The sequence below is a fragment of the Dendropsophus ebraccatus genome, chromosome 5, assembly GCF_027789765.1.
Source record: "Dendropsophus ebraccatus isolate aDenEbr1 chromosome 5, aDenEbr1.pat, whole genome shotgun sequence".
In the NCBI taxonomy this organism is placed as follows: domain Eukaryota; kingdom Metazoa; phylum Chordata; class Amphibia; order Anura; family Hylidae; genus Dendropsophus; species Dendropsophus ebraccatus.
In genome coordinates, this window is record NC_091458.1 from 28,243,638 (window position 1) to 28,267,997 (window position 24,360).

The 24,360-nt window shown below is 44.6% G+C and overlaps 1 protein-coding gene across 3 annotated transcripts in view; it reads left to right on the plus strand.

Annotated features, from left to right (window-relative positions):
* The window catches only part of DYNC2H1 (dynein cytoplasmic 2 heavy chain 1), a 276,780-nt gene that overhangs the window by 17,451 nt on the left and 234,969 nt on the right, over positions 1-24,360 (plus strand). For all 3 annotated transcript variants that reach the window (XM_069969745.1, XM_069969746.1, XM_069969747.1), the window contains exons 5-20: positions 3,208-3,352; positions 4,208-4,440; positions 5,770-5,904; positions 5,992-6,105; positions 8,580-8,691; positions 8,996-9,120; positions 11,833-12,008; positions 13,941-14,136; positions 14,799-14,894; positions 15,736-15,897; positions 16,665-16,763; positions 18,883-19,022; positions 19,105-19,333; positions 19,584-19,711; positions 23,394-23,509; positions 24,164-24,291. In XM_069969745.1, coding sequence (XP_069825846.1) covers positions 3,208-3,352; positions 4,208-4,440; positions 5,770-5,904; positions 5,992-6,105; positions 8,580-8,691; positions 8,996-9,120; positions 11,833-12,008; positions 13,941-14,136; positions 14,799-14,894; positions 15,736-15,897; positions 16,665-16,763; positions 18,883-19,022; positions 19,105-19,333; positions 19,584-19,711; positions 23,394-23,509; positions 24,164-24,291 — 2,334 coding nt within the window. The remainder of the gene's footprint in view (positions 1-3,207; positions 3,353-4,207; positions 4,441-5,769; positions 5,905-5,991; positions 6,106-8,579; positions 8,692-8,995; positions 9,121-11,832; positions 12,009-13,940; positions 14,137-14,798; positions 14,895-15,735; positions 15,898-16,664; positions 16,764-18,882; positions 19,023-19,104; positions 19,334-19,583; positions 19,712-23,393; positions 23,510-24,163; positions 24,292-24,360) is intronic.

The window sequence follows — 24,360 nt, forward strand, 5'->3', positions numbered from 1 at the left end:
ACAGGATTAGGGGAGAGCTGGGTGACCACCATTATACTGACATACAGGATTAGGGGAGAGCTAGGTGACCTCCATTATACTGACATACAGGATTAGGGGAGAGCTGGGTGACCTCCATTATACTGACATTCAGGATTAGGGGAGAGCTGGATGACCTCCATTATACACTGACATACAGGATTAGGGGAGAGCTGGGTGACCTCCATTATACACTGACATACAGGATTAGGGGAGAGCTGGGTGATCTCCATTATACTGACATTCAGGATTAGGGGAGAGCTGGATGACCTCCATTATACACTGACATACAGGATTAGGGGAGAGCTGGGTGACCTCCATTACACTGACATACAGGATTAGGGGAGAGCTGGGTGACCACCATTATGCTGACATACAGGATTAGGGGAGAGCTGGGTGACCTCCATTATACACTGACATACAGGATTAGGGGAGAGCTGGGTGACCTCCATTACACTGACATACAGGATTAGGGGAGAGCTGGGTGACCTCCATTATACACTGACATACAGGATGATGGGAGAGCTGGGTGACCTCCATTATACTGACATTCAGGATTAGGGGAGAGCTGGGTGACCTCCATTATACTGACATTCAGGATTAGGGGAGAGCTGGGTGACCTCCATTATACTGACATTCAGGATTAGGGGAGAGCCCACTTTTGAAATTTTGGGTGGTCTGTTCAAAGAGACTTTCCTGTAAGTTCTGCTTCTTCCAAAACTTTTGTTCAGTCTGAAAAATTACTCCTCACCGAGGGATTGGGTTACAGTCTTTTGGGAAAAAAAGAGGAAGAAGAAGTGGAATTGGCTGGAGAGAGAGAGACAGAAACTGATAAGAGACTACAAATAGACTGTACTCCAGCTTACTATAAGTATTAAATCTTTTCCCAAAGGTGGATTCACATCATACACTTCTCAGTACTGCTCTGTAATGTCCTCAGTGCTGCTGCTTCTGAGTGTGTGTGCTGCAAATTGATGAAATCTATACCCACTAGCTCAAGGATAACCAAAAACTAGAAATGGAGAAAACTGGTAACAAATGCCAAATAAAAACGGGATACCCTGTCTCCTGGTGCATAGATACGAGCAACCTGCAGTACTATATGGCCGTTATGTGCTAATATATATAGAGAGAATCTGCTAATCTGTTTTTGTGCACGCTGCTGTACTATCATTTAATCATTTCTCAATATAAGAATGACGGAAATAACACATACATCCATAAAAACATGTGCCTGCCACTTAAGAGTACGGCCACATGCGGTGGATTTGCAGTGGGGTTTTTCAATCTTCTAATTTTGTAGGGACTACCTACAATGAGCTCTGTCATTAAAAAATAAAAAGCTTTTGACATGTCATGGGGATCTCTATTATAAGTCTATGGGGCTGCCTGGATGGAGATGATTGACAGCTGGGAAGCTTCCTGCTTGTTTTTCTGATAAACACGTTGACGTGTTCCTGTGACATGTCAAAAGTATTTTTGATGACGGGTCCACTTTAAGGCCATATTTATACTGGGTATGAACATCGGCCCTTGTTTGACATGGCCGTGTCAAACAACGGCCGATGTCTGACGTTTACTTGGCCAATACTGCAGTATTGGCCAGATGAACATCACTTGATTTTAATTAGAATGCCACACATTCAGGTGTGCCCTCACTCCAATTAGCCATAGACCCCAGTGTAAAATATAGCTGGGAGCAGTAGCGGACTACAATAGGGGCGTTTCGGGCGGCAGCCCGGGGCCCTGAGCTCCTGGGGGGCCCATGACTACTAAAAAAGACTTATACTTTCAGTGGTGTACTGTCTCCTGGCTACACTTCCGCCATGATTTTCAAAAAATCACTGTTTTTTTATGGCAATTTTGCACAAATCAGGACATCATGACATTATCTATACTGTACTATGAACGCCAGGCTAGTGCTTCCATAGTTACAGTGGGGTGGGGGGGCCCAGGCTTTGTGAACAGCCCGGGGCCTATGGTAATTTTAATCCGCCCCTGGCTGGGAGACGTACTTTACACTGTGGGCATAGCCTATTTGTATGGCGGCTGTTCCCTGAATAGCGGCTGTACAAACTAGACATGTCAGTGTGTGTACAGGGTGTATACACTATGGCCGTTGTTCCATACACTTTAATGTAATCGCACGCTGTCGATTAACAACAGCCATTGTTTATTGCAAAAATACAGTGTGTGAACGTGGTCAAGGTAAGAAGGCTTTCTTATATTTTTTTTAATCAGATTTTTTCTTATTGAAGAAAAGTTTTTTTTAACAAACACAAAAGTGCTTTCTATTCTAATCTAATAACTATGGCCTATTTTGAGGATAGGTCATCAATAAATTTTGCTTTGAAAAACCCCTGTCTTGTCACAGTCTTCCTTATCACATGTTCTTCCTTTTTTTTAAAAAAAAGGGTATTCCACTATGGGATATTCTTATATAGAGCGATGTGGCTTTAAAAATATAAAAGAAAAAATGCATACTCCCCTGCCCTGATCTGTAGCGTCCATATTCTGACTGCTCCTGGTCCACATTGCACCTGCTTCCTCTAACATGTTGAATCCTGCAGGAAATGCCAGCTTAGTCAGTCACTGGCCACAGTGGTGATCTGCCTCAACCAGTGATGTCAGGACCGACATGTCAGAGGAAGCGCTGAGCATCGGTGACTGGTTGCTATCTGAATAGTGACTGTAGAAGATCAGGGCAGGTTAATATGCTTTGTTTTATTTTTTTTTAAAAAGCCACACTGGAATACCACTTTATAAAAAGCCTCTGATAAGGCAAAACCTTCTAGGTGCTTTATGGTGCGTTCACACCTACAGGATTTGCAGCTGATTTTCTGCAGCAGATTTCATTTAAATAACTGAACACGGCATCAAATCTGCTGCAGATCTGCTGCAGATCCTGTAGGTGTGAACGCACCCTTACAATGTATTATTATTTATTTTATTTTTTATTTTTTTTTACCTCTGCAGTGTTCAGAAAAGTCCTCCCTCCACCCTCTGTATAAAGGCTTTTGTGCTGCCACATCTTCTTACATGTTACTCCATAACAGCATTATCTGTTGGACTGTTTGTGTGTTTCATTGATTTTGTTACAATATGGAATCCTGATTTCCTTGTTGATCCTGTAATGTTAGTATGATATCCATTAGCTGCATGTCTGTAACACTCCTGGTGCCTTTACAGTATTACAGCAGCCTGGACACTCTGCCCCTGGCTGAAATTGTGGAACTTGTGGAAACTACGAGGGAAGCGGTAGATGATGTGTGGAGGCAGACGGAGCATGACCCTTATCCTGAGATCCGCATGAAGCATTTGCTGGAGATCATTGGTAGGATGAATCGGGGCGACATACGTTCATCATTACAGTATATCTAATGTCTGTAGGAAAACGTCAGCCCAGGTTACACGCACTCACGGCAAATCTTTGTTCTTCATTGTTCTCAGCGCATCCCTGAACTTTTTGACTGATACCTGTTGTTGTTAGACTTATATGTCACCCTTGTAACAAATCTGGACCATCTTAAAGGAGAGTTCTGCGCCGGGGTGATTTTTGGCAGAGTGCCGGGAAGGTGGAGGAAGAAAGATGTAACATGGACTCGCCTTCCCGCTCCAGCACTGATGCCGGTATCCCGCAGCTCTGGTTCCCCGGTCCCCAGCCGCTTCCTGGTTAGAGAGGGCACCTGGAATGTGCTCAGCCTGTCAGTGGCTGTAGCGGGGTCTCGCCACGGCTGCTGACTGGCTGAGTAGGCTTGGAACATCATGTTACGTCCCACGTACCTTCTTTTACCAGGAAGCAGCTGCAGACCGGGGAACTAGAGCTGTGGGATACGGCATCCGTGCTGGAGCGGGGGAGGTGAGTCCATGTTACTACTTTCATCCTCCCCTTTCCCAGCAATCTGAAACAACACTGCCCATTTAAAGTAGAATTCCTACCTATGTAACTTTTTATATATCGCTTCATTGGAGACAGTGATTTCTGCTCACCTTTACTTTATCAGCTAGTTATGGGGCACAGGTGTCAAACTCGCAGCCCTTCAGCTGTTGCAAAACTACAATTCCCATCATGCCTGGACAGCCAGAGCCTGCTAGAAGGATAACCATTTGTCTTGTGATAATCATAGATATTCTCAATATCTGCAGTATTGTAGTGTATGTATACAACCTCTGTCCCTGTGTTATTTAGGCAATGCGCTGGGACGCTGTGTTCAGAAGAGCCTTGGGGAGATGAACCTGTGGACAGACCCATTTCCTGCAGTGAAGGAAAACCTTAGAGCCGGTGTTACTGTGTGTGAGCAGTGGACAGCAGCCTGTGAACATCTGACCGGGCAGCTGTGGAGACGATACACTCCTCACCAGTGGAAAAATGAGAAATACTCCCCAGAATCTCTTCAGAACCTTGGCAGACGTCTTGAAGAGGTATGAGATTGTAGGATCAGTGCTGCAGTGTTTAGTGTCACTGTTTAATTTTTTTTGCAGAAATCGATAGTACAGGCGATTTTAAGAAACTTTGTAATTGGATTTATTATGTAAATATGCCATTATCTGCATTCAGAAAGCCTTTCCCCAGGCCCCCCCCTTCCTCTCTCTCATCCACTGCTCATTATCAGGAAATCTCGGCCCCTGTCTGTTCTATGGAGAGGGGAGGGGGGATAAGGGAGGAGGGAGATTAGCCGCCAGCAGAGAACAGAGAACAAAGGATTACACAGTGGACCTGTGTGAAAGCTGCATTCAGAGGTCAGAGAGGTCAGTGCTGACTGTCAGAGGAGATAGCCGGTGATGTAGCTGTAAATTAACTCTTTGTTGTCCTGTTTTGGTGCCTCATCTCCCTCCACCCCTCCCTTATCCATAAGAGAACCATGAAGACAGGGGGGGGGGCTTCAAACTGCTTTTTCATGATAAAAATGCATTTTTCGGCTATCAAATCCAATTACAACATTTCTTAAAATCACCTGTACTATTGATTTCTACAAAAAAAAAAAAAAAAAAAAAAGAAACGACAGTGACACTTTAAAGGTGCATGTATTAAAAGAAAGTTAAAAGGGAGGGCTTTTTTCGTTATGGCCAGGGAGGGGATGGATGAAGGCAACGACATCCTCTTACCTACCCGGTTCCAGCATCACATTGATCCAGTCTGCGGTGCCTTGCTGCTTCCTGGTCTCTGATGCTGCTTGAAAGGTGACGTTTCCAGCCCGCTTAGAGGATCCTGCCTCTGCCGCTGAATGACTGACTGGGCTGGGAACGTCACATCTCAAGCAGCAGTTGGCAGTTAATAAAGGCAATTGTGCCGAAACGCATTCTGCCCGACTGTATTGTGTGCACCTCGTCTTGTCAATAAACGCACCTTGCAAGTTTACCGATGTGTGTGCCGGGAATTCCTGTGTATGTATCGAAAGATTGTCCGCGTGCACCACGTGGCGGAGTGTCGACATTGAAGGTGATCTCAAGCAGCGTCACAGACCAGGAAGCGGTCGGCACCGCAGACTGGATCAGTGTGGTGCTGGAACCGGGGAGGTAAGTGGACGTCGTTGCCTTCATCCACCCCCTCCCCAGCCATAGTGAAAAAAAGTCTTATTGTCCAGAGTACAAGAGTCCTTCTTTTCAGTCATCAGTGGGGTCTCGGTACCCATACTCCGTGGATTCCGTCATGGGTGTGCTGAGTATAATTGGCCATTACTGTATACTTGGCCCAGGCTACATTGTGTATTAATTGTGCGACCAATACAAAGTTTTCTCTGACCCCTGTAGGTGTTCACCATAAGGATGATGCATGAGAAGTTGGCTTCCTTTCTGCCTTCTGGTGATGATCAAACTCAGCGATCTAAAAAGTTGTTTGAACCTTTTGCTGGATTGAACCCTGTGCACTACAACCCATATACAGAGGTAGTATGTCTGCTAGTGTGGCTGAGTCTGAGGGCTGCACTCCATTATCACTAAGGGGATACTCATGGTAATGTCCATGTCTTCCAGCCTTTATGGAGAGCTGCAGTTTCCCAATATGAAAGGATAATTGAGCCAGCAGAAGAAAAAATAGCAAGCAAGCTGAAATCTTATTTTTCCGATATACAGGACAGTCCACAACAGGTATGTGAATAAATCAGATTGCTTAAAGGGGTTTTTCAGCCCCATTAAATGTTTTACAAAAAATCTTTTACCAATAGTACAAAATAACAAAAGAAGTAATACTCACTTTCTGAATGCCCTGTTGGCTCCTGGTTCCCCGCCATCTTTGTTTACCATCCTGGGCCCTTCTGTGATCCTCAGAACTTGACTGCTTAAAGGGGTTATCCAGCGTTAGAAAAACATGGCCTCTTTCTTCCACACACAGCACCACTCCTGTCTCCAGTTTGGGTGCAGGTTTTACAATTCAGTTCCATTGAAGTGAATGGAGCTTTATTGCAAACCACACCTAAACTAGAGACAAGAGTGGTGCTGTTTCTGGAAGAAAGTGGCCATGTTTTTCTAACGCTGGATAACCCCTTAAAACTAACTCCCTTTTGAACAGATCGGCAGTAAGCATACGCAATCACCGTTCCTTTCATTGTTTTTAGGAGTGGCAAAATCAGTCAAGTACAGAGATCAGTCATCTTTGGCACTCCTATAGACAATGAATGGAGAGACCGTTATATATATGTGTGCACTACTTAAGACAGGTGCTTTAGGGGTCCAGATCTCCAGTTTCTAGGGAGTTACAGCAGTTGAACCCCAGTAATCTTATCCTTATTCTGTGTACACCAGTGTCTACATTTAAAGTGCCATTGTCACTTGAAAAAATTTAGAAAAAAAAAGGCCAAGATCGGTCAGGGTCTGTGCACAAGATTGCACAAGCTGGGCTCCATTAAAGGGGTTGTCTAGCGAAAATCGTTTTCTTTCAAATCAACTGGTGTCAGAAAGTTATATAGATTTGTAATTTACTCAAGTCTTCCCATACTTATTAGCTGCTGTATGTCGTGCAGAGAATGTTATTTTATTTTCAGTCTGACACAGTGCTCTCTGCTGACCTCTCTGGTCAAGACAGGAGCTGTCCAGAGCAGGAGAGGTTTTCTATGGGGACTCATTTCCTGCATGACATACAGCAGCTAATAAGTATGGTAAGACTTGAGATTTTTTAATAGAAGTAAATTACAAATCTATATAACTTTCTGATATCAGTGGATTTGAAAGAAAACATTTTTTACTTGACAACTCCTTTAAGTAGTAAGGAGTGAGACATGAAAAGAAGAACTTAGCCAAGTGCTTCTCCTGCTACCTTCTAACAATTGGGGGTACCTGAAAACTCAGACCCTGACCATAGGTTCTATGACACGTTGTCATAACATTAAAAAACAACTTTGCAATAGTACAAGAGATTTTAAGAAACTTGATAATAGGTTTTATAGGCAAAAGAGCTTGCTTCTGTACTCAAAAACCTGTGTTCCTGCGCAACCCCACTTCTTATCTGTTGCAGAGATGCACTGAGCAGTCTGACCTGTAAATCCAGGATTTTCTGTGCCAAGACAGTCTCCAAACTGCACAGGCTGGTGCTCTCCTCCTGCTCACTCATACCCCTCCGACCCTTCCTCCTCCATAGGTTTTAATGGAGAAAGCAGAGCCCTCACTTTGCTTCTCTGTAATGTAGAAGACTCTGCCTGATAATGAGCAGATAAGAATTGCGGGTGGGGGAGGAGGCCGGAAAACAGCTTTTTGAGTGCAGAATAAAACCTTTTTACCGAGATTCTTAAAATCGCTTGTGCTATTGATTTTTGCAAAGTTGTTTTAAATGACAGTTACTTTAAGGGTGCCTTCGCAGGTACCGGATCTGCAGCGGATTTCACACTGCGAGTTTGCAGCGAAATCCGCTGCGAATCCTGGTATACAGAAGTTCTGTGGGGTCACTTACCCGCAGCGGAATTTTTTTATCCGCTGCGGATATGTGACCCCGGCCCCGGCATACATTACCTGCTCGGCACCGCGGCTGTGTGAAGCTCCCGGCTCCCCTCGCTCCTCATCAGCCAATCAGGGTACGGCAGCACTGATTGGCTGATGAGGAGAGAGGGGAGCCGGGAGCCTCACACAGCCCCGGCGCTGAGCAGGTAATGTATGCTGGGGCCGGGGCTGTGGGCTGCGGGCGGCTGGGGTTTAAGGGGACCTGGTCACATAGTGAAGTTCTATGGGGTCACATACCCGTAGTGTGAAACCCGCTGCGGATCCAATACATGTAAAGCTACCCTTAAGCTTGACATATTTGCTAGAGAAAGCTCCCAGTGTATATACATCCAAGTATCCATAAGGCTCCATGTCCTTTTGACCTTTATGGGTGAAGTAAGCCGCTATAAGCCTACTAAACATACATAAGGAAATATTTTAGGATATAATAACAATGCACCATGTGCAGAACCATAGTTTCATGGTTAGGGCCAGTATGTGTAGGGTTGTGTTCATGGCAACAGAGATACTATAGGGTCATTATTACTGTTATATGTGTCATTCCTATATCAGTGTTTGGACCTGGTCTGACTCTTGATTCTTGCATCTGCATTGCTGCTTGCTATTATTCATAGTATTGTCTTATATTCCAGCTTCTACAGGCTTTTCAGAGACACAAAGAGCTGGTGAAAAGACCAAATATAAGGAAACGTCTAATTCTAGAACGGGAAACCTTGCTGGCCAGACTAGTGGACTATATTAAAGGTAACAATGGCATTAGCTGTTGTAGAGGTCTATACACATAGAAACACATAAGACAGCTCACCCAGCCTCTGCGTATTAGCTCCAGTGTCCACATTACACGAATCCTTCTTACTAAACCCAGCACTTGGCCATCTCCAGCAGCCCCATTGAGGTTAAGTACTCGCTCATTGTCACATTAAATGGAAATGAGACCCCCGTCCTCATGATCAGCGGGTGTCTGACAAATTACATTGTGTGGATAGATCAGGTTTGATCATTGGAAACCCCTTTTAATGAGCATCCCTTCATTTTCTGCCATTATTAGACATCCGATCGGACTTTGAAGCACGCTGCCATGGCTCTCCTGGGGATTCTTCTGGACCCCTTACTGGCAAGAACCTACCTGAGGTTGTCAATAATATTGTGTGGGTGCGCCAACTCCAGCTCAAGGTAAGTAGTAACTAAAGAAATGAATAAAGCCGCCACCGCTTTGTTCACTCCTTGGGGGACTTCAGAACGCACCTCTGCCATTCCATTCACTGGAGGTACAATGGACTTCATTACCCTGGTGTAGATATTTTTGATGTTTGTGGTTTTCCCCTCTCCCTCCTTTATTTTTAGGGTGTTGTCCCTTTACATGTTTTTTTTTTTTTTTTATGCACTTTTTCATGGTTATTTTATTGGCCACATGTTGTCGGTTTATTCATGTGCTGGGATATCTAGATATAATATATATTGGGTATATTTTACTTTACCACTTTATGGTAACCTCAGTGGTGTTGTAGTATTGGTAATGTACCTCCACATGTATATTTTCATACTTACCATGGTATAACAGTATATTTTACAGGAAGTGGTGGAGTGTTTTCATTCTGACACAGTGCTCTTTGCTGCCACCTCTGTCCATGTCAGGAACTGTGCAGAGCAGAAGAGGTTTTCTATGGGGATTTGCTTCTGCTCTGGACAGTTCCTGACATGGACAGAGGTGGCAGCAGAGAGCACTGTGTCAGACTGGAGAGAATACACCACTTCCTGCAGGAAATACAGCGTCTGATAAGTTCTGAAAGACTAGAGAAGTAATTTACAAATCTACAGTATATAACTTTCTGACACCAGTTGATTTAAAAACCATTTTTTACCCCAAGTTTTAACGGAATGGTTTATTTATGGTTTATTTTTAATTGTTACACTTTTTAGGCCATGTTCACACAACGTAAGTTTTATATTAATCACAGCCGTTGTTGCCGATTTGCAACACGGCCGTGATTAATACAAAACTTACATGCACTTCATTCTGAGGGAATCCCGGCCGGAGTGTATACACATAGGGCGACATGTATCATCCGGCGTACGGATGGTTTTCGGCGGAAAGTGCCGATTTGCGTATTTTTTTTATTCACAAATGGCCGATTTGCGAATAAAATATTCGCATATCAGCACTTCACGCCGAGTACACCGGGGGGGGGGGGGGGGGGGGGGCGGGGAGGGGGCGTTACGGGGGGCGCAGACTCAAGAGTCCGCGATTTATCATTTTTTCGGCGCAATGATGCGCTGAAAACCTACTCCACCTTTCAGGTGGCGTAGGTTTTCGGCTGTGCGCACGGGATTTATGTAGAGGCGGTCCACCTCTACATAAATCTCCGTAGCGCCGGAGATGCGGGGACATTTATAAGTCCGGCGTAAAAAACGTCGGACTTCATAAATGTCCCCCATAGTATATACTCCGGCAGGGATCCATAGTGGCCGCATGGAAAACTGACACTGTCCGTTTTGTGCGGCTGCTGTTCATTGAGTAGCGGCTGCACAAGCCTGACAGGTCACACAATGGAGAGTGCGACCTGCATCCCAATTAAGCACAAATGAAGATCATTCGGTCGGTACTGCAGTACTGGCCGGGATTATCTTCACTGGAACTGGACTGGGTCACAGAACGGCTGGTGTTTCACGTTGTGAATATGGCCTTACTCACCTACCCATATAACATTTATCAGGACTTAGGGTATCCTACTTGCCAGTTTTTTTACTTTTCTTTAGAAGGATCCTGCTCTGATTTCGTTAATTGTTCCCTCACTAAGGGGCCTATCCCACGGAGCGATTATCGCTCCGTGGAATAGAGAGAACGATTAGCCGATGATCATGTCATCGGCTGATCGTTCATTTAGATTCAAACCTAAAATCATCGGTTGCCACGCGCGCATCGCTACGTGAAATAGTGGGCGCGGGCGCCGCAGCATCAGCTTCGGAGTGGCCTGTCTGAGCTGACAGAGCGCTCAGCCAATCACTGGCCAGGACCGCCGGGGCCAGTGATTGGTTGAGCGTTCTGTCAGTTCAGTCAGGCCGCTCCAAAGCTGATGCTGCCACGCGGGACCGGGAGAAGGAGAACACCTGCGCCTGGACAGGTAATGTATGAAACAAGGGCTGCAAGGACATCGGTAACGATGTCCCTGCAGCCCTCGCCAACGATTGTCGGGCCGTAGAATAGCACTATCGTCGCTCGTTTACATCAATTATCGGGCCCTGCTCTGCCCGTGAAATAGGACCCTATGTTAGCGTCTTTGAACTGTACCATCCTTGTCCTTGTGACTATCCATTTTGAGTGACCTCTCAATCCCAAGATTAACTTTGTTCATTTAAACTAGAATTTAGCAAGATTATTTTTGCAATTTTCTCTACAAATATGTCTTACCGTTACCTTTGTACATTGACATGCTCATTGTTACTGGATGTTATGCAGGAAAACCAATACTATATTGTTTAAAAAAACAAAACCCCCTTTAAATTGCAGAGGTCTCGGCAATGTCCAAAGAATTATCCAGCCATGTACAGTATCTCACTGTATTAGATCTTGTGTATTATAGGCTAGCTGTGATAGGATTTTGCAGTGTTGCAGTGCAGGATTTTACAAGCCATTAGAGTATAATTTATGGCAACACTTCAGGCAAAACTAGTATATTGTCTTATGCTTGGTGCATGGCCTGAGGGGTACGATTCATAGAGAATCCCATTGTCACGTTCTGTCCCCCAGGCCCTGCACTAGGTATTACACGTGGTATCAGTTTTGACAGGAGTCTTTCTTTACATGACATTACACAGCACACGTATTAGCGTATCCTGTAAGATGAGGACCTCACTGTCTTCTGTGTTTTTTCTGCTGACCTAAAGGTGGAGGATTCTGTGAAGATAGCGGAAACTCTTCTGTCAGATCTGTCAGGGTTTCAGGCCTTTCACAAAGATGCTGGCGAACAACTGGAGCAGTTCAGAGAATACGAACAAGAACAATTTAGTGAGTGGTCGAGAGAAATTCAGTCCGGTATATCAGACCCTAAATCAGGGTATTGGTAAGTGTTCTTTACTTCTTGCTGGATTAGTCGGTATAGCTGGGCTGAGTATGTCAAGAGTTTTTAAAAGTCCTATTTATTTTTACCATATTAATGTAGATGGGACTTTTAACTGCGTTTTTTTTTTTTTTTTTTTTCTGTTATCTGAAGTGACAAAACAGCAATTCTGGCATTTGGTAATTTTTTCCTGTATATACTGTTCACTGTACAGAATCAGTAACTTTAGTTTTGTACCCACCATAGGGATTTCTACAGCCATCTGGTTGATTGCTCATAGCGATCAATGTAACACTACAGTGGTACATTGATCCATCAGCACTCTTTTGCTGTTGCCTACTCATGGCAGGCCAGCATTCGATCAGTCATGGCTGCCATGGTGGTCTAGTACAGGCCTCTGGCTGCCATGATGGCAGATTATATGGAGCCAATCCACTATGGAGGTCTAGTACAGGCTTCTGGCTGCCATGACGGCAGATTATGCCACCACCAATGTGCATTTAATAACATTTAAAATGTTTAATGGTGCGATTTAGCTGACCAATTTTGGAAGCCAAAGTCAGGAATGGACTTGAAAAGACAGGGAATCTCAGTCTTTACTTTATGACCTGCACCCTGTTTATAGTCTGTTCCTGGCTTTGGCTTCAAAAATCTGTCAGATAAATCTCTCTTTGTAACGCACCATAAGGCTATGTTCACACTACGTAAAACTACGGCCGTTGTTGCCAATGGCAACAACGGCCGTACTTTTACAGCGGTGGAACAATGCCTTACTTTCAATGGGATCCTGGCCGGAGCGTACACACATCGTATGCACTCTGGCCAGGATTCCCATATGCCGCCGCAAATAACTGACAGGTCTGACATTCACTGAATTCCGGCCGCAGAAAGACCTGTCAGTTCACACAGTGAAGCGAGCGGCTCCGGCCGCTCGCTTCACTGTGTGCTATGGGAAGCTCTGATGCAAGCGCGCGCTGATGCGCCCGCATCAGAGCTCCGCGACCGAAAAGATCATCTGGCCGGTACTTAAGTACCGGGCGGGATGATCTGTGCAGAGACCGGCTGTTCCGTGACCCGGCCAAGGTCACGGAACGGCCGGTCTCTTATGTTGTGTGAACATAGCCTTACAGTGTTATTGAATCAGTTAGTAATGGTGCGTTTACACAGACAGATTTATCTGACAGATTTTTTAAGCCAAAGCCAGGATTAGACTATAAACAGGGAATGGGTCATAAAGGAAAGCCTGAGATTTCTCCTCTTTTCAAATCCATTCCTGGCTTTGGCTCCCAAAATCTGTCAGATATATCTGCCTGTGTTAACGCACCATAACACAGATCAATGAATGCAACAAGTAGCTGATGGGTGTGGAGCACGCTCAGCTCTCAAGCCCATCCCATGCACCTTTAATGAAACCATGGCAGCACTGTGGTGGTTTAAGTGTTTAAAGTGACTGTACCACCAGGCCCAGGCTGAAGCACTGGAGGCGGGCTGACCCACCCTTAGTGGGAGGAAACCCCAGCCCCTCTATGATAGGGTTCCATTGATTCTAATGGAGTCACATCATGAAGGGGCTGGGGTTTCTTCCCACTGGGGGTGGGTCGGCCCGCCTCCAGTGCTTCAGCCTGGGCCTGGTGATACAGTCACTTTAATTATTTCATTTTTCAGCTATTTCCTTGAAGGCATTCAGTAGAATTATATATTTTACCCTAAGCCCTCATTCAGCTATGATTTTGGGGTACTTCACCAGTACTAGTGGCTTTGTTTTATGTTTGTTCCAAACATATACTTTTAAAAAAACTTGTTTGCAAGACAAAGTGTAGTCTGAAAGGCGGCCATTTACCCTTACCATGCTTATGCTGTGAGCGTAAGAAAGAACGTGAACTGTGCTGAAATGCAATCCTAAATACTTTCATTTCTTTTGTTCAATCTACTCAGTGTACAACCAAACAGTCAGGTGATGGAACTAGACCACTCTAATGGAGCCCTGAAGATCCACTATTCTGACCGGTTGGTTACTCTGCTGCGTGAGGTCCGTCAGCTGTCGGCACTTGGATTAGTAATCCCTGCTAAAATCCAGCAAGCCACCAAAACAGCCCAAACCTTCTACAAGCAAGCCATGATTCTTAAGCAGGTCTGCTATGAAGCGTGCTTTATGGTATCGTCAGGATCATTTAGATCACATTCACACGTCCGTAATTTTGCTGACCATACGGGCGGGGAAGGCCTGTAATGGAGCGTTGCCCAGCCCAGCATGATTTATCAATATCATACAGGAGCCATGGAACAATTTGAATCTCCGCGGCACTGTAATGACACAGCCGCACGTCACTACAGTGCCGCAGAGATTCAAACATTTTTACAAAATTACGGACGTGTGAATGTGGCCTTAATCCCAGAACTTTTCTTTTTTGCTTTCGAGATTTTACTATAAAGTGACCAACCCCTTTAAAACATGTCCCGTTTGCAAGATCCACTGACCATTGTAAACTCTTTATCTGAACATTTATGGTTTTGCTAAAACCCCTAGGGGGAATTTTTCAATGTTTTTTTTTGTGGAAGTTTTGGCATTTTTTGTTTTTGTTTTTTTTGCACAAAGATTGAGAATATTGTACAAAAATAAAAATCTGGTGAAACCATTGATAAATCCCCCCCAAATGTGTAGGTGGAATAAAAATACATAGGTGAATACTTGTATGTATAAGAGGGTTTTGAAAGGAAGAAATATAAAGGAAACTCCTATTTTTGAACTGTGCTGTTCATCAATATCTCTTCTCTTGTTCCTATTGCCTTTAGGTTGCCCATTTCTACAACACAATAGACCAGCAAATGATTCAGAGTCAGAGACCAATGATGTTAAAGTCTGCATTAGCATTTGAGCAGATTATAAAGGTAAGTGTCTTGTATGTAGGCTACGTTCACACACCAACAAAATGATGGCCGTGTTCATTTGACGGCCGTCATTTGACAACTAATAACGGCTAATATTAGACGAATAGTGGTCATTATTTTTAAAATAACAGCTCTTATTTTCTATTGAATGATGGTGGTTAAATAAAAACAGCCGTCATTTTGATGGTGTGCGAACATAACCATGGGGTCCGTGCACTTTACGGAATGGGGACGAAAAACCTGTTGTGCATTCCGCAGCTCGCACCTGCTTGCGGACTGTGCGCCCGTGTCATAGACTCCATTCTGTGCACGGGTGGATGGACGGATGACGGAATCCGCACGCGCCGGCCACAGTCTGTGAGCAGGTGCGAGCTGCGGAATGTTTGACAGGTTTCCCATCACCATTCTGTAGCGTGCACGTACCTATATTTTGCACAATAAACATTTCTATAGCGGCCTTCTCACCTTCCATCCACAGAATATGTTATAAATGTCTGATCTATGTGTCTCCAATCGCTGGGTCCCAGACCTATGGCGTCCTGTGAACCCTGACCTTCCTTGTGTGTGGTCAATGCTGCATTAGAATGGCCATGCACACCTGACAGCTGTCCTCCCCATATTTCCCATAAATTTGCCTATACTGCTAAGCCTGCATTATCATTTCAAAAGGAGGAGCGGAATAAGCCATTTTATAACTGCAGGTTATGTTATGTTATGACCAGGGTCAGTCATAGCCCATTAGACTCTTGATTGTACCTGCTGACATTCATCTATATGGCCAGCTTCACTGTATTTGTCTGCATGCTTCTCCCAAAATACAATCTTTTAAATACTTTGCTAGAGTTCCAGGACAAGCTCTGGTGAATCTGGCCAAAAAACACGTATAACATGGGACAATCCTAAAGAACTTCAGAGTTATATTGAGAAACTACAGAGCGCAGCAGAGCAGCTTTCTACTGAGAACAGGAAACTGCGGAAGAAACATACCGACTTCTGTGAAAAGGTAAAATATACTGGAGTATTCCTATCCATGTACAAGCCTCCAGAGCACTGGCTCTATGTGAACAACAAGGAAACTGGTTAAATAATAATAATAGAAATTATTATTATTATTGTTATTGTTGTTATTATTATTATTATTTATTATTATTTATATAGCACCAACAGATTCTGCAGCACTTTACATTTCTGGGGGTACATACATAGACATAAATGAGACATTACAGAGATCTACATATAATTATCCATACATGAGGAGTGAGGGCCCTGCTCGCATGCATGAGCTTACAGACTGTTAGGAGGAAACACGGACGCATGGATATTCTTGGTTTGGTAATGTCACTTTTATCCTCCCAGAAAGTCACAATCTAGGATGAGCTCTTCATGACAGTAGAAGAGTTTTAGGTGAAACTTATGAATGGGAGATTACATTTATACAATTTTGCCAAGAAAAATGCTTCCAACATTTATTCTAATATCATTAATAAATTATTGTTCCCTATATTTCACCAAAGTGGGATTCATTGGGTCCAGTACTCATGACCCCCCATTTTGGGTTCATCTGAATGGCCCCAATGTAATACTATATTTACCCTCAGTGTTTTTTTTTTTTTTTTTGTCTTTTTACTTATTTCTTTTTTTTTAATTGAATTAGGTGGAGGCAATAAAATGTGGATAAAGCACCTTTCATACCTGTGTCTAAATGTGACTCCTTCAGATATACGATATAAGTATATAATATAGTATATAGAAATTATATGCTTTTTGCAGGTTGTTGCTCTCATGGGCATTGATTTGCTTCGCCAACAACAACGATGGAAAGATGGACTATTGGAGATGCGCAGTGTGATTTCCAGTCTTGAATATCAGGTATTCCTCCCAGCAGTGTTTTCTATCCATGGTAACTAGATGATTTATATGTGTCTAAACATGAAAGTATATAGAGAAGATGGGAGACGTGTGATGTAAACTGATGGCACCAAAAAGATGACGTGTACCATTAATGTATTGCATTGTAACAATTTTTCCACTCCCCCTTGAAAATGTTAAAATTGTCATATATATGAACACTGCGAACCATTTGGTTTGGTGCAGACTATTGGTGTAAGTTAGCCATCACATGGCATCACAGAGAGGAAAGTAACATGTCTGTTGACATTCTCCAAATTAACACTTTACATGTGCAAATGTGTAAGATTTGTAGTGACATTGGTGACATTGTGCACAGATATTACATTTGGCTACAGTTTTGCCCACACGCCATGATCAGGATATACACCTGCCCCCTCCATGTTTGGAAAGGCTTACCTCAAAGTTATGGGTTTGCAGAAAGTGAGCACTGAGAAGCAGAAGGCTTCAGCTGTCAGGACAGCCTCTTTAAAGGGGTTATCCAGCGCTACAAAAACATGGCCACTTTTCCCCCTCTCTTGTCTCCAGTTCAGGTTTGGTTTGCAATTAAGCTCCATTTACTTCAATGGAGTTTGATACCAAACCCAATCTGGAGACAAGAGACGGGGAAAAGTGGCCATGTTTTTGTAGCACTGGATAACCCCTTTAAAGTTCCCCATAAACAGTGGAAAGACTGCGAAGGGATGGATGGTGATCTATTTTAGTGAGACGACATTATGGTAATAAATGGTTAAAAAAAAAGTTTGGTATAGGTTTTATATTAATACAGCTGAGTGGAATAGTGCAGACGTCTGTTCTGTTCCATCCATTAACCCTTGGAACAAAATTACATGCTTAATTGGGTAAATGGGGGTGGATGCATTTGAATGCATGTAACACATGTACCAAAACCTATCCTAGTGCTTACATTAAATGGACCAAGCTGGACATTGCCTCACGCAGTGGGAACTCAGCCTTAAGGGTCCGTTCACACGAACAATTCTGTTGAAGATTTTGTACTATATTCCACCATTTAGTTTCATTGAGATCTGTAGCATAAAATCTGCCACATCAAATCCACTGCAGATCCTGTACATGTGAATGAACCCTTAAAGTGGTTAAAGGGGTTATTCAGCGCTAGAAAAACATGGCCACTTTCTTCCAGAGACACCACCACTCTTGTTTCCAACTTGGGTGGGGGGTTTTGCTGCTAAGTTCTATTGAAGGGAATGGGGAGCTTAATTGCAAGCCACACCTGAACTGGAGACAAGAGGGGTGTTGTCTCTGAAAGAAAGGGGCCATGTTTTTGTAGCACTGGATAACCCCTTTAAGTGTTTTTTTTTTTATTTTTTTTAGCCAAATCAAAGAGAACGACAGCTGAGCTGCAGTAACCAGATCTGGCAACTACAAAGTAAATGGATAAAACTGCTATCCTGTCTATAGCAAATCAGACAGTTTTACCCCCCCCCCCCCCCCAAAAAAAAAACAACCTTTAGGGTAGCTTTAAACGTATCGTATCGCAGCGGATTTGATAATGTGGATCTGAAGCAGATCTGCAGTAGATTTCCTCTAAATAACTGAACACAGCATCAAAGCTGCAGATTTTTTGCTGCGGATCCTGTACGTGTGAACGCACCCTTAATGAAGCATAAGTGAAAAGAAATAACAATCAACAGTAAAGAAAATTAGTGGCAGGTAATAATTATAGAAATGTAACTACTGGAGATGAGCGAACCTTAAGCACACTCTGGTTAGTCCACATCTTAATGCTCTGCATTTGATCACTGGTGGCTGAAGAAATTTAATGCAGCCTTAAGGCTGCCTGGAAATCATGGATACAACCTATGGCCTATGGCTGTACCCATGTTTTCCAGAACCCCCTAGGGCCACATGTTCGGCTTTGGACTAACCTGAACGTGTCCAAGGTTCGCTCATCTCTATTAGCTACATGTATGTATACTTGTTAGGCTTGGACATCTGGGGGATTTCCCATTCTCTGACTTTCTGTTTGCCCCTTTGTGTGGTTGTGCCACTGGATGCAGAATTTGTCTGTGTGTGTGTAAGTTTAGCCCTGATTCATGAGGTTCTTATTTGATTTTAGGGAATCCGGTCCAGTGACATAAAGGCTTGGCGCCAGCACTGGGATCATCAGCTATACAAGGCGCTGGAACATCAGTATCAGATGGGCCTGGAGGCTCTCAATGAAAACCTCCCTGAAATCAGCATTGATCTAACATTTAAGTAAGAGCCATTTTCAGTGTTGGGACAGGGGGCTTTCTAATATAAATAGCATATGCCATTTATCCATGGTAATCTCTTCCAGACAGGGAAGGTTACAGTACAAACCCCCTTATGAAGAAATCCGGGCCAAGTATTACCGGGATATGAAGAGGTTCATTTCTATTCCCCACCAGTTCAGGGGACTGAGCGAGCCGGGTGCAGAGCCAATCTTTTCTGTGATGCCTGAGAGGAATGCAAATGGCTTCATCACGGTGTTCAGTAAAGCAGAGGATTTGTTCAGAAGGTTATCTGCTGTCATGGATCGATTTAAGGTGCACTCTGCATTTCAATGGGCTTTATCTGTTATTTAAGGCTGTAAAATAACACAGTCCACGGATCAGCCGTTTTAACCGGGTTGCTGGCAATTTATATTTCACACCATTTTTATGCAAAATTTAGCAATGGTTAAGACTTTGTGTCCCTTTAGTGTTTTGTTAGCTTGAGTCTTCCATTTCTCTTTTACTTCCACCTCACATGTAGCTGTGTATTTTTTGGATCAGCTCTTTCTTATTACTTTTCCAGGAGTGGGTAGTGCTTGGTCAGGTTGACGTGGATGCCCTGATTGAGAAACACTTACACGATGTACACGACTGGGAGAAAAATTTTAAGGCACTGAAGGTCCGTGGTAAAGAAGTGGAGCGTCTCCCAAGGTATTTTCCTGCAGATTACCTGCAAATAACGATACAGTACAGTAGTCGAGGATGTCGTACAAGATAAGAAAAACGTGGCCCCCTTTATTCCACAATAGTGCTACACCTGTCTACAGGTTATGTGTGGTATTCCAGATAAGTCCGGTTTATATTAAAGGGCAGAGTTGTAATTCTGTATCTTACTCGCAAAATGCCATATGGAAAACTACCCTGTTTCCTGTTCACCTCTGCTATATGTAAAACGTAACTTTGATTTATAAGGCTAAATCTAAAAACCCAGCTTATGTCTAATATCAGTCTCCTTATGGATCTGATTCCCCCACCATACCAATCATTGTTTTCATTGTTATTGTGGCTCTGTGTGACTGCAATTGGGCATGTTAGGGCCTTTCTGAACACTTTAAATGTATATTGAAATATTTTTTTTATTTTTATTTTTTATTAAAATTTTTATTGAGTTTTGACAATTTATATAACAAAGGCCTATAAGAAGGCCAGAATAACTGACTCACTTTTATTATGGAACAAATATTTACTAAAAAAAATTGGTTATATATAACTAAAGAGGAGATCCCTCTAAAGTTTCTAAAACTGGTCATACCAAATTCGCAACTCAAAATCTCAAATCTTCCAGTTCTAATCAGCTGCTGAATTTCGTGAAAGAAGTGGTGGCAATTTTTTCAGTCTTACACAGTGCTCTCTGCTGACACCTCTGTCCATGTCAGGAATTGGACAGAGGTGGCAGCAGAGAGCACTGTGTCAGGATGGAAAAAATACACCACTTCCTGCAGGACATACAGCAGCTGATAAGTACCAGATTATACTATTCTGTTTATCAGAAATATATGTATATATCTGACAAAATCTTATTTTCTCCAATGTGAACAAAGCCTTACAGCAGGGGTGGGGAACCTGCGGCCCGCGGGCCGCATCCGGCCCCTGACACCTCCGGATGTGGCCCGCGGCTCCCCTGTGACATGCGCCGTTCTGGAGGAGAAGGAGCCGACACACACGGCATCCTCCTGTGTCTGTGACAGCTGCCAGGAGGATGCTGTGAGTGCCGGCTCCTTCCCCTCAGAGCGGTGCACATCTTCTGACTCCTGCCCTCCTGTGACGTGCGCCACGCTGGTGAGGCAGGAGCTGGCACAGACACAGGAAGATGTGTTGTATGCCGGCTCCTGCCTCACCAGCGCGGCGCAGACGGCGCACGTCTTCTGACTCCTGCGGGCCGCGCGCGATGACGTCATTTCATCGCGCGCCGCCTGCAGGAGAAGACCGGCACAGAAGAGAGGAGGGAGAAGAGGACCTGGACAGCGTGGGAGCGGAGGAAAGGTGAGTGGGATGTTTATTTTTTTCATTTGGGGCAGACACTGGGGGTTAACTAGGCCACCAGGGACATGACTGGGGGGGGGGGGGGTTAACTAGGCTACCAGGGACATGACTGGGGGGGGGGTTAACTAGGCTACCAGGGACATGACTGGGGGGTTAACTAGGCCACAAGGGACATGACTGGGGGGGGGGGGGGGGTTAACTAGGCTACCAGGGACATGACTGGGGGGTTAACTAGGCCACCAGGGACATGACTGGGGGGTTAACTAGGCTACCAGGGACATGACTGGGGGGGTTAACTAGGCCACCAGGGACATGACTGAGGAGTTAACTAGGCTACCAGGGACATGACTGAGGAGTTAACTAGGCCACCAGGGACATGACTGAGGAGTTAACTAGGCCACCAGGGACATGACTGAGGAGTTAACTAGGCCACCAGGGACATGACTGAGGAGTTAACTAGGCTACCAGGGACATGACTGAGGAGTTAACTAGGCCACCAGGGACATGACTGAGGAGTTAACTAGGCTACCAGGGACATGACTGAGGAGTTAACTAGGCTACCAGGGACATGACTGAGGAGTTAACTAGGCCACCAGGGACATGACTGAGGAGTTAACTAGGCTACCAGGGACATGACTGAGGGGTTAACTAGGCTACCAGGGACATGACTGAGGAGTTAACTAGGCCACCAGGGACATGACTGAGGAGTTAACTAGGCCACCAGGGACATGACTGAGGAGTTAACTAGGCTACCAGGGACATGACTGAGGAGTTAACTAGGCTACCAGGGACATGACTGGGGGGGTTAACTAGGCCACCAGGGACATGGCTGGGGGGTTAACTAGGCTACCAGGGGCATCACTAAGGATTCAAATCAGGTACAAGGGGCATCACAGAGGGTTAACTACAATAGCAGGGGCATTAGGGGAACAATACTTTGCCTTGTTCGGGTGCTGCAAACCCCCGCTACTAACTGCCGCGCACGGTATAACATTGAGTGCGGCCCTCGAATGATTTTATTAAGGCCCGACCGGCCCTCGACATGGAAAAGGTTCCCCACCCCTGCCTTACAGCATATATCATAGCCCATCGCTGCAGTTCACAGTTGCTTGTAATTGGAAATTGTCTATAGTTTTCTGACAGGTTAGAGGATCTCCTGTAATTCTGCAGGCAGGTTATTTGTACTGCAGGTGATCACTTTACATAGTGAGAGTAAAGACTACAGTCTCTGTCATAGAAGCTTCATGCAGATGCTAAATTGGGGACTGCTCGGAAATCTTGTATCTATTTGTGACCAACATATTAATTGTAAAAAAAAGATGTTAAAGAGAAACTACCAGCAGGTTAGAACTATCTATCCTGCTGATGTGTCCCTACAGTGCATGGGGCACTGAGGACGAATGGTAAGTTTCTTACCTTTGTCCTCAGCGCTGTTTCCACAATATTAGGAGTTTAATCATTTTCTAAATATATGGTTTTGGTTTACTGGGTGCGGGGCTGCCTCCCCCAGTGCCCTAATCTGCACCTGGATAGCCCATAAGGCTAGCTCCCTCTGCTGTTATTTATTTGAAGGGGTGGATCAGTGCGCTGGGGAGGAGGGGGGAGTAACCCCACCCCCAATACATCAAAACAACACATTTGCGTAGTGATTAAAAACCTAATACTTTTGAAACAGTACCGAGGATGAGGGTAAGAAACTTTCTTTTATGCTCAGCTCCCCCTGCCCTATAAGGACATATCAGTAGGTTACATTCTTCTAACCTGCTGATAGTTTACCTTTAGGGTATATTCACACGAACGGGCTCGCAGCGAGATTCTCGCTGCGAGTCCGGCAGGTCCTGGCAGTTCCCACACACTACATACTTGCTGCGGTCTAAACGACCGCAGCGAGTATGTAATTCTGCTGCCCTTAACCCCTTCTGCTCCCGCCCGGCTCCCCCGCTGTAAGAATACATTACCTGTCCTCGCTGCACGGGCCCGGCGTCCTGCTCTCCCGTCCGGCCAATTAGTGTGTTTCCCAGCCGCAGCCACTGATTGGCCGGACGGGAGAGCAGGACGCCGGACCCGTGCAGCTAGGACAGGTAAAGTATGCTTACAGCGGGGGAGCAGAAGGGGTTAAGGGCGGTATAATTACATACTCGCTGCGGTCGTTTAGACCGCAGCAAGTATGTAGTGTATGGGAACTGCCAGGACCTGCCGGGCTCGCAGCGAGAATCTCGCTGCGAACCCGTTCATGTAAATATACCCTTAAATGTCCTCCTTTCTACTCTAAAATACAAAGAAAAGTACAGAAAAGTGTGAGCACATTATAATAATTTAATATTTCTGCATTCTTCTTATTGTTATGTAGTGTTATAAAGATCGACTGTTTGACTATTAACTGCAGTCCGGTTAAGGCGGTTATTGATGATCTCATTCAGAAGCTCTTTGATGCTTTACTGATATCACTGAAGAAATCTATCCAAGGTAAGGGAACCTAAAGGAGGCAAAACAAACCTTACCGCACTATGTGCTTCTGAGGAAAGTCCGCTCTCCTGGACTCCTTTATCCTTCCCAGCTTTTCCTGCTTAGAATACACATTCGATCCAGTTATTTCGCTGCTAAAAGTTTAAAGCGAATGTACCATCAGTATATTCGCTTTAAGTTTTGCATATGGATAGAACGGCGCCGGCGCGGGGAAGCCAGTGCCACAGTCCTTTTTTTGAACCGTTGCCTGGTTCCAGCGTAGGCTGCCATTCTATTCCCAGGCTCTGGCCCGGGCTGAATCACTGGAGGCAGGCCCGCCCCCGTGGGAGGAACCCCTCGCCCCTCTATGATGCGGCTCCATTAGAATCACTGGAACCGAGCCGCCGTTCAAAAAAAAAAGACCGCGGCTCCGGCTTCACCTCGCCGTTCTATCCATGTGCAAGTTGTAAACGCTGTGGAGACTGTAGTGGTGGTAGTATTGGCCGCCCATGGATGTAACTCAGAGATGGCTGAAACAGATTGCTAACCAGTGGACAGAGGGTGATAGCCGAGGTGTTCCTATTTGTTGGGTGCACTGTTCTTACACAGTAGTGAATTGTTCCCATTTGTTTGTGGTTAGTGAATAAATCCATTTCCTTGTCCGTCTCCCCTCAGCTCACCTCCATGAGATAGACACCTTTGTGTCAGATGGGATGGAGACCTTGTCCAGCCGCCCTCAGAGCGTGGAAGAGATTGGAGAAGCCAATATGAAACATGGAGAACTAAAACTGAGAAAACCAGAGGTGCGGATCACTTTATACTTATTAAGCTGTGAATCATTTGTAATGTATGATTGGAGTTGGGGATAGTTT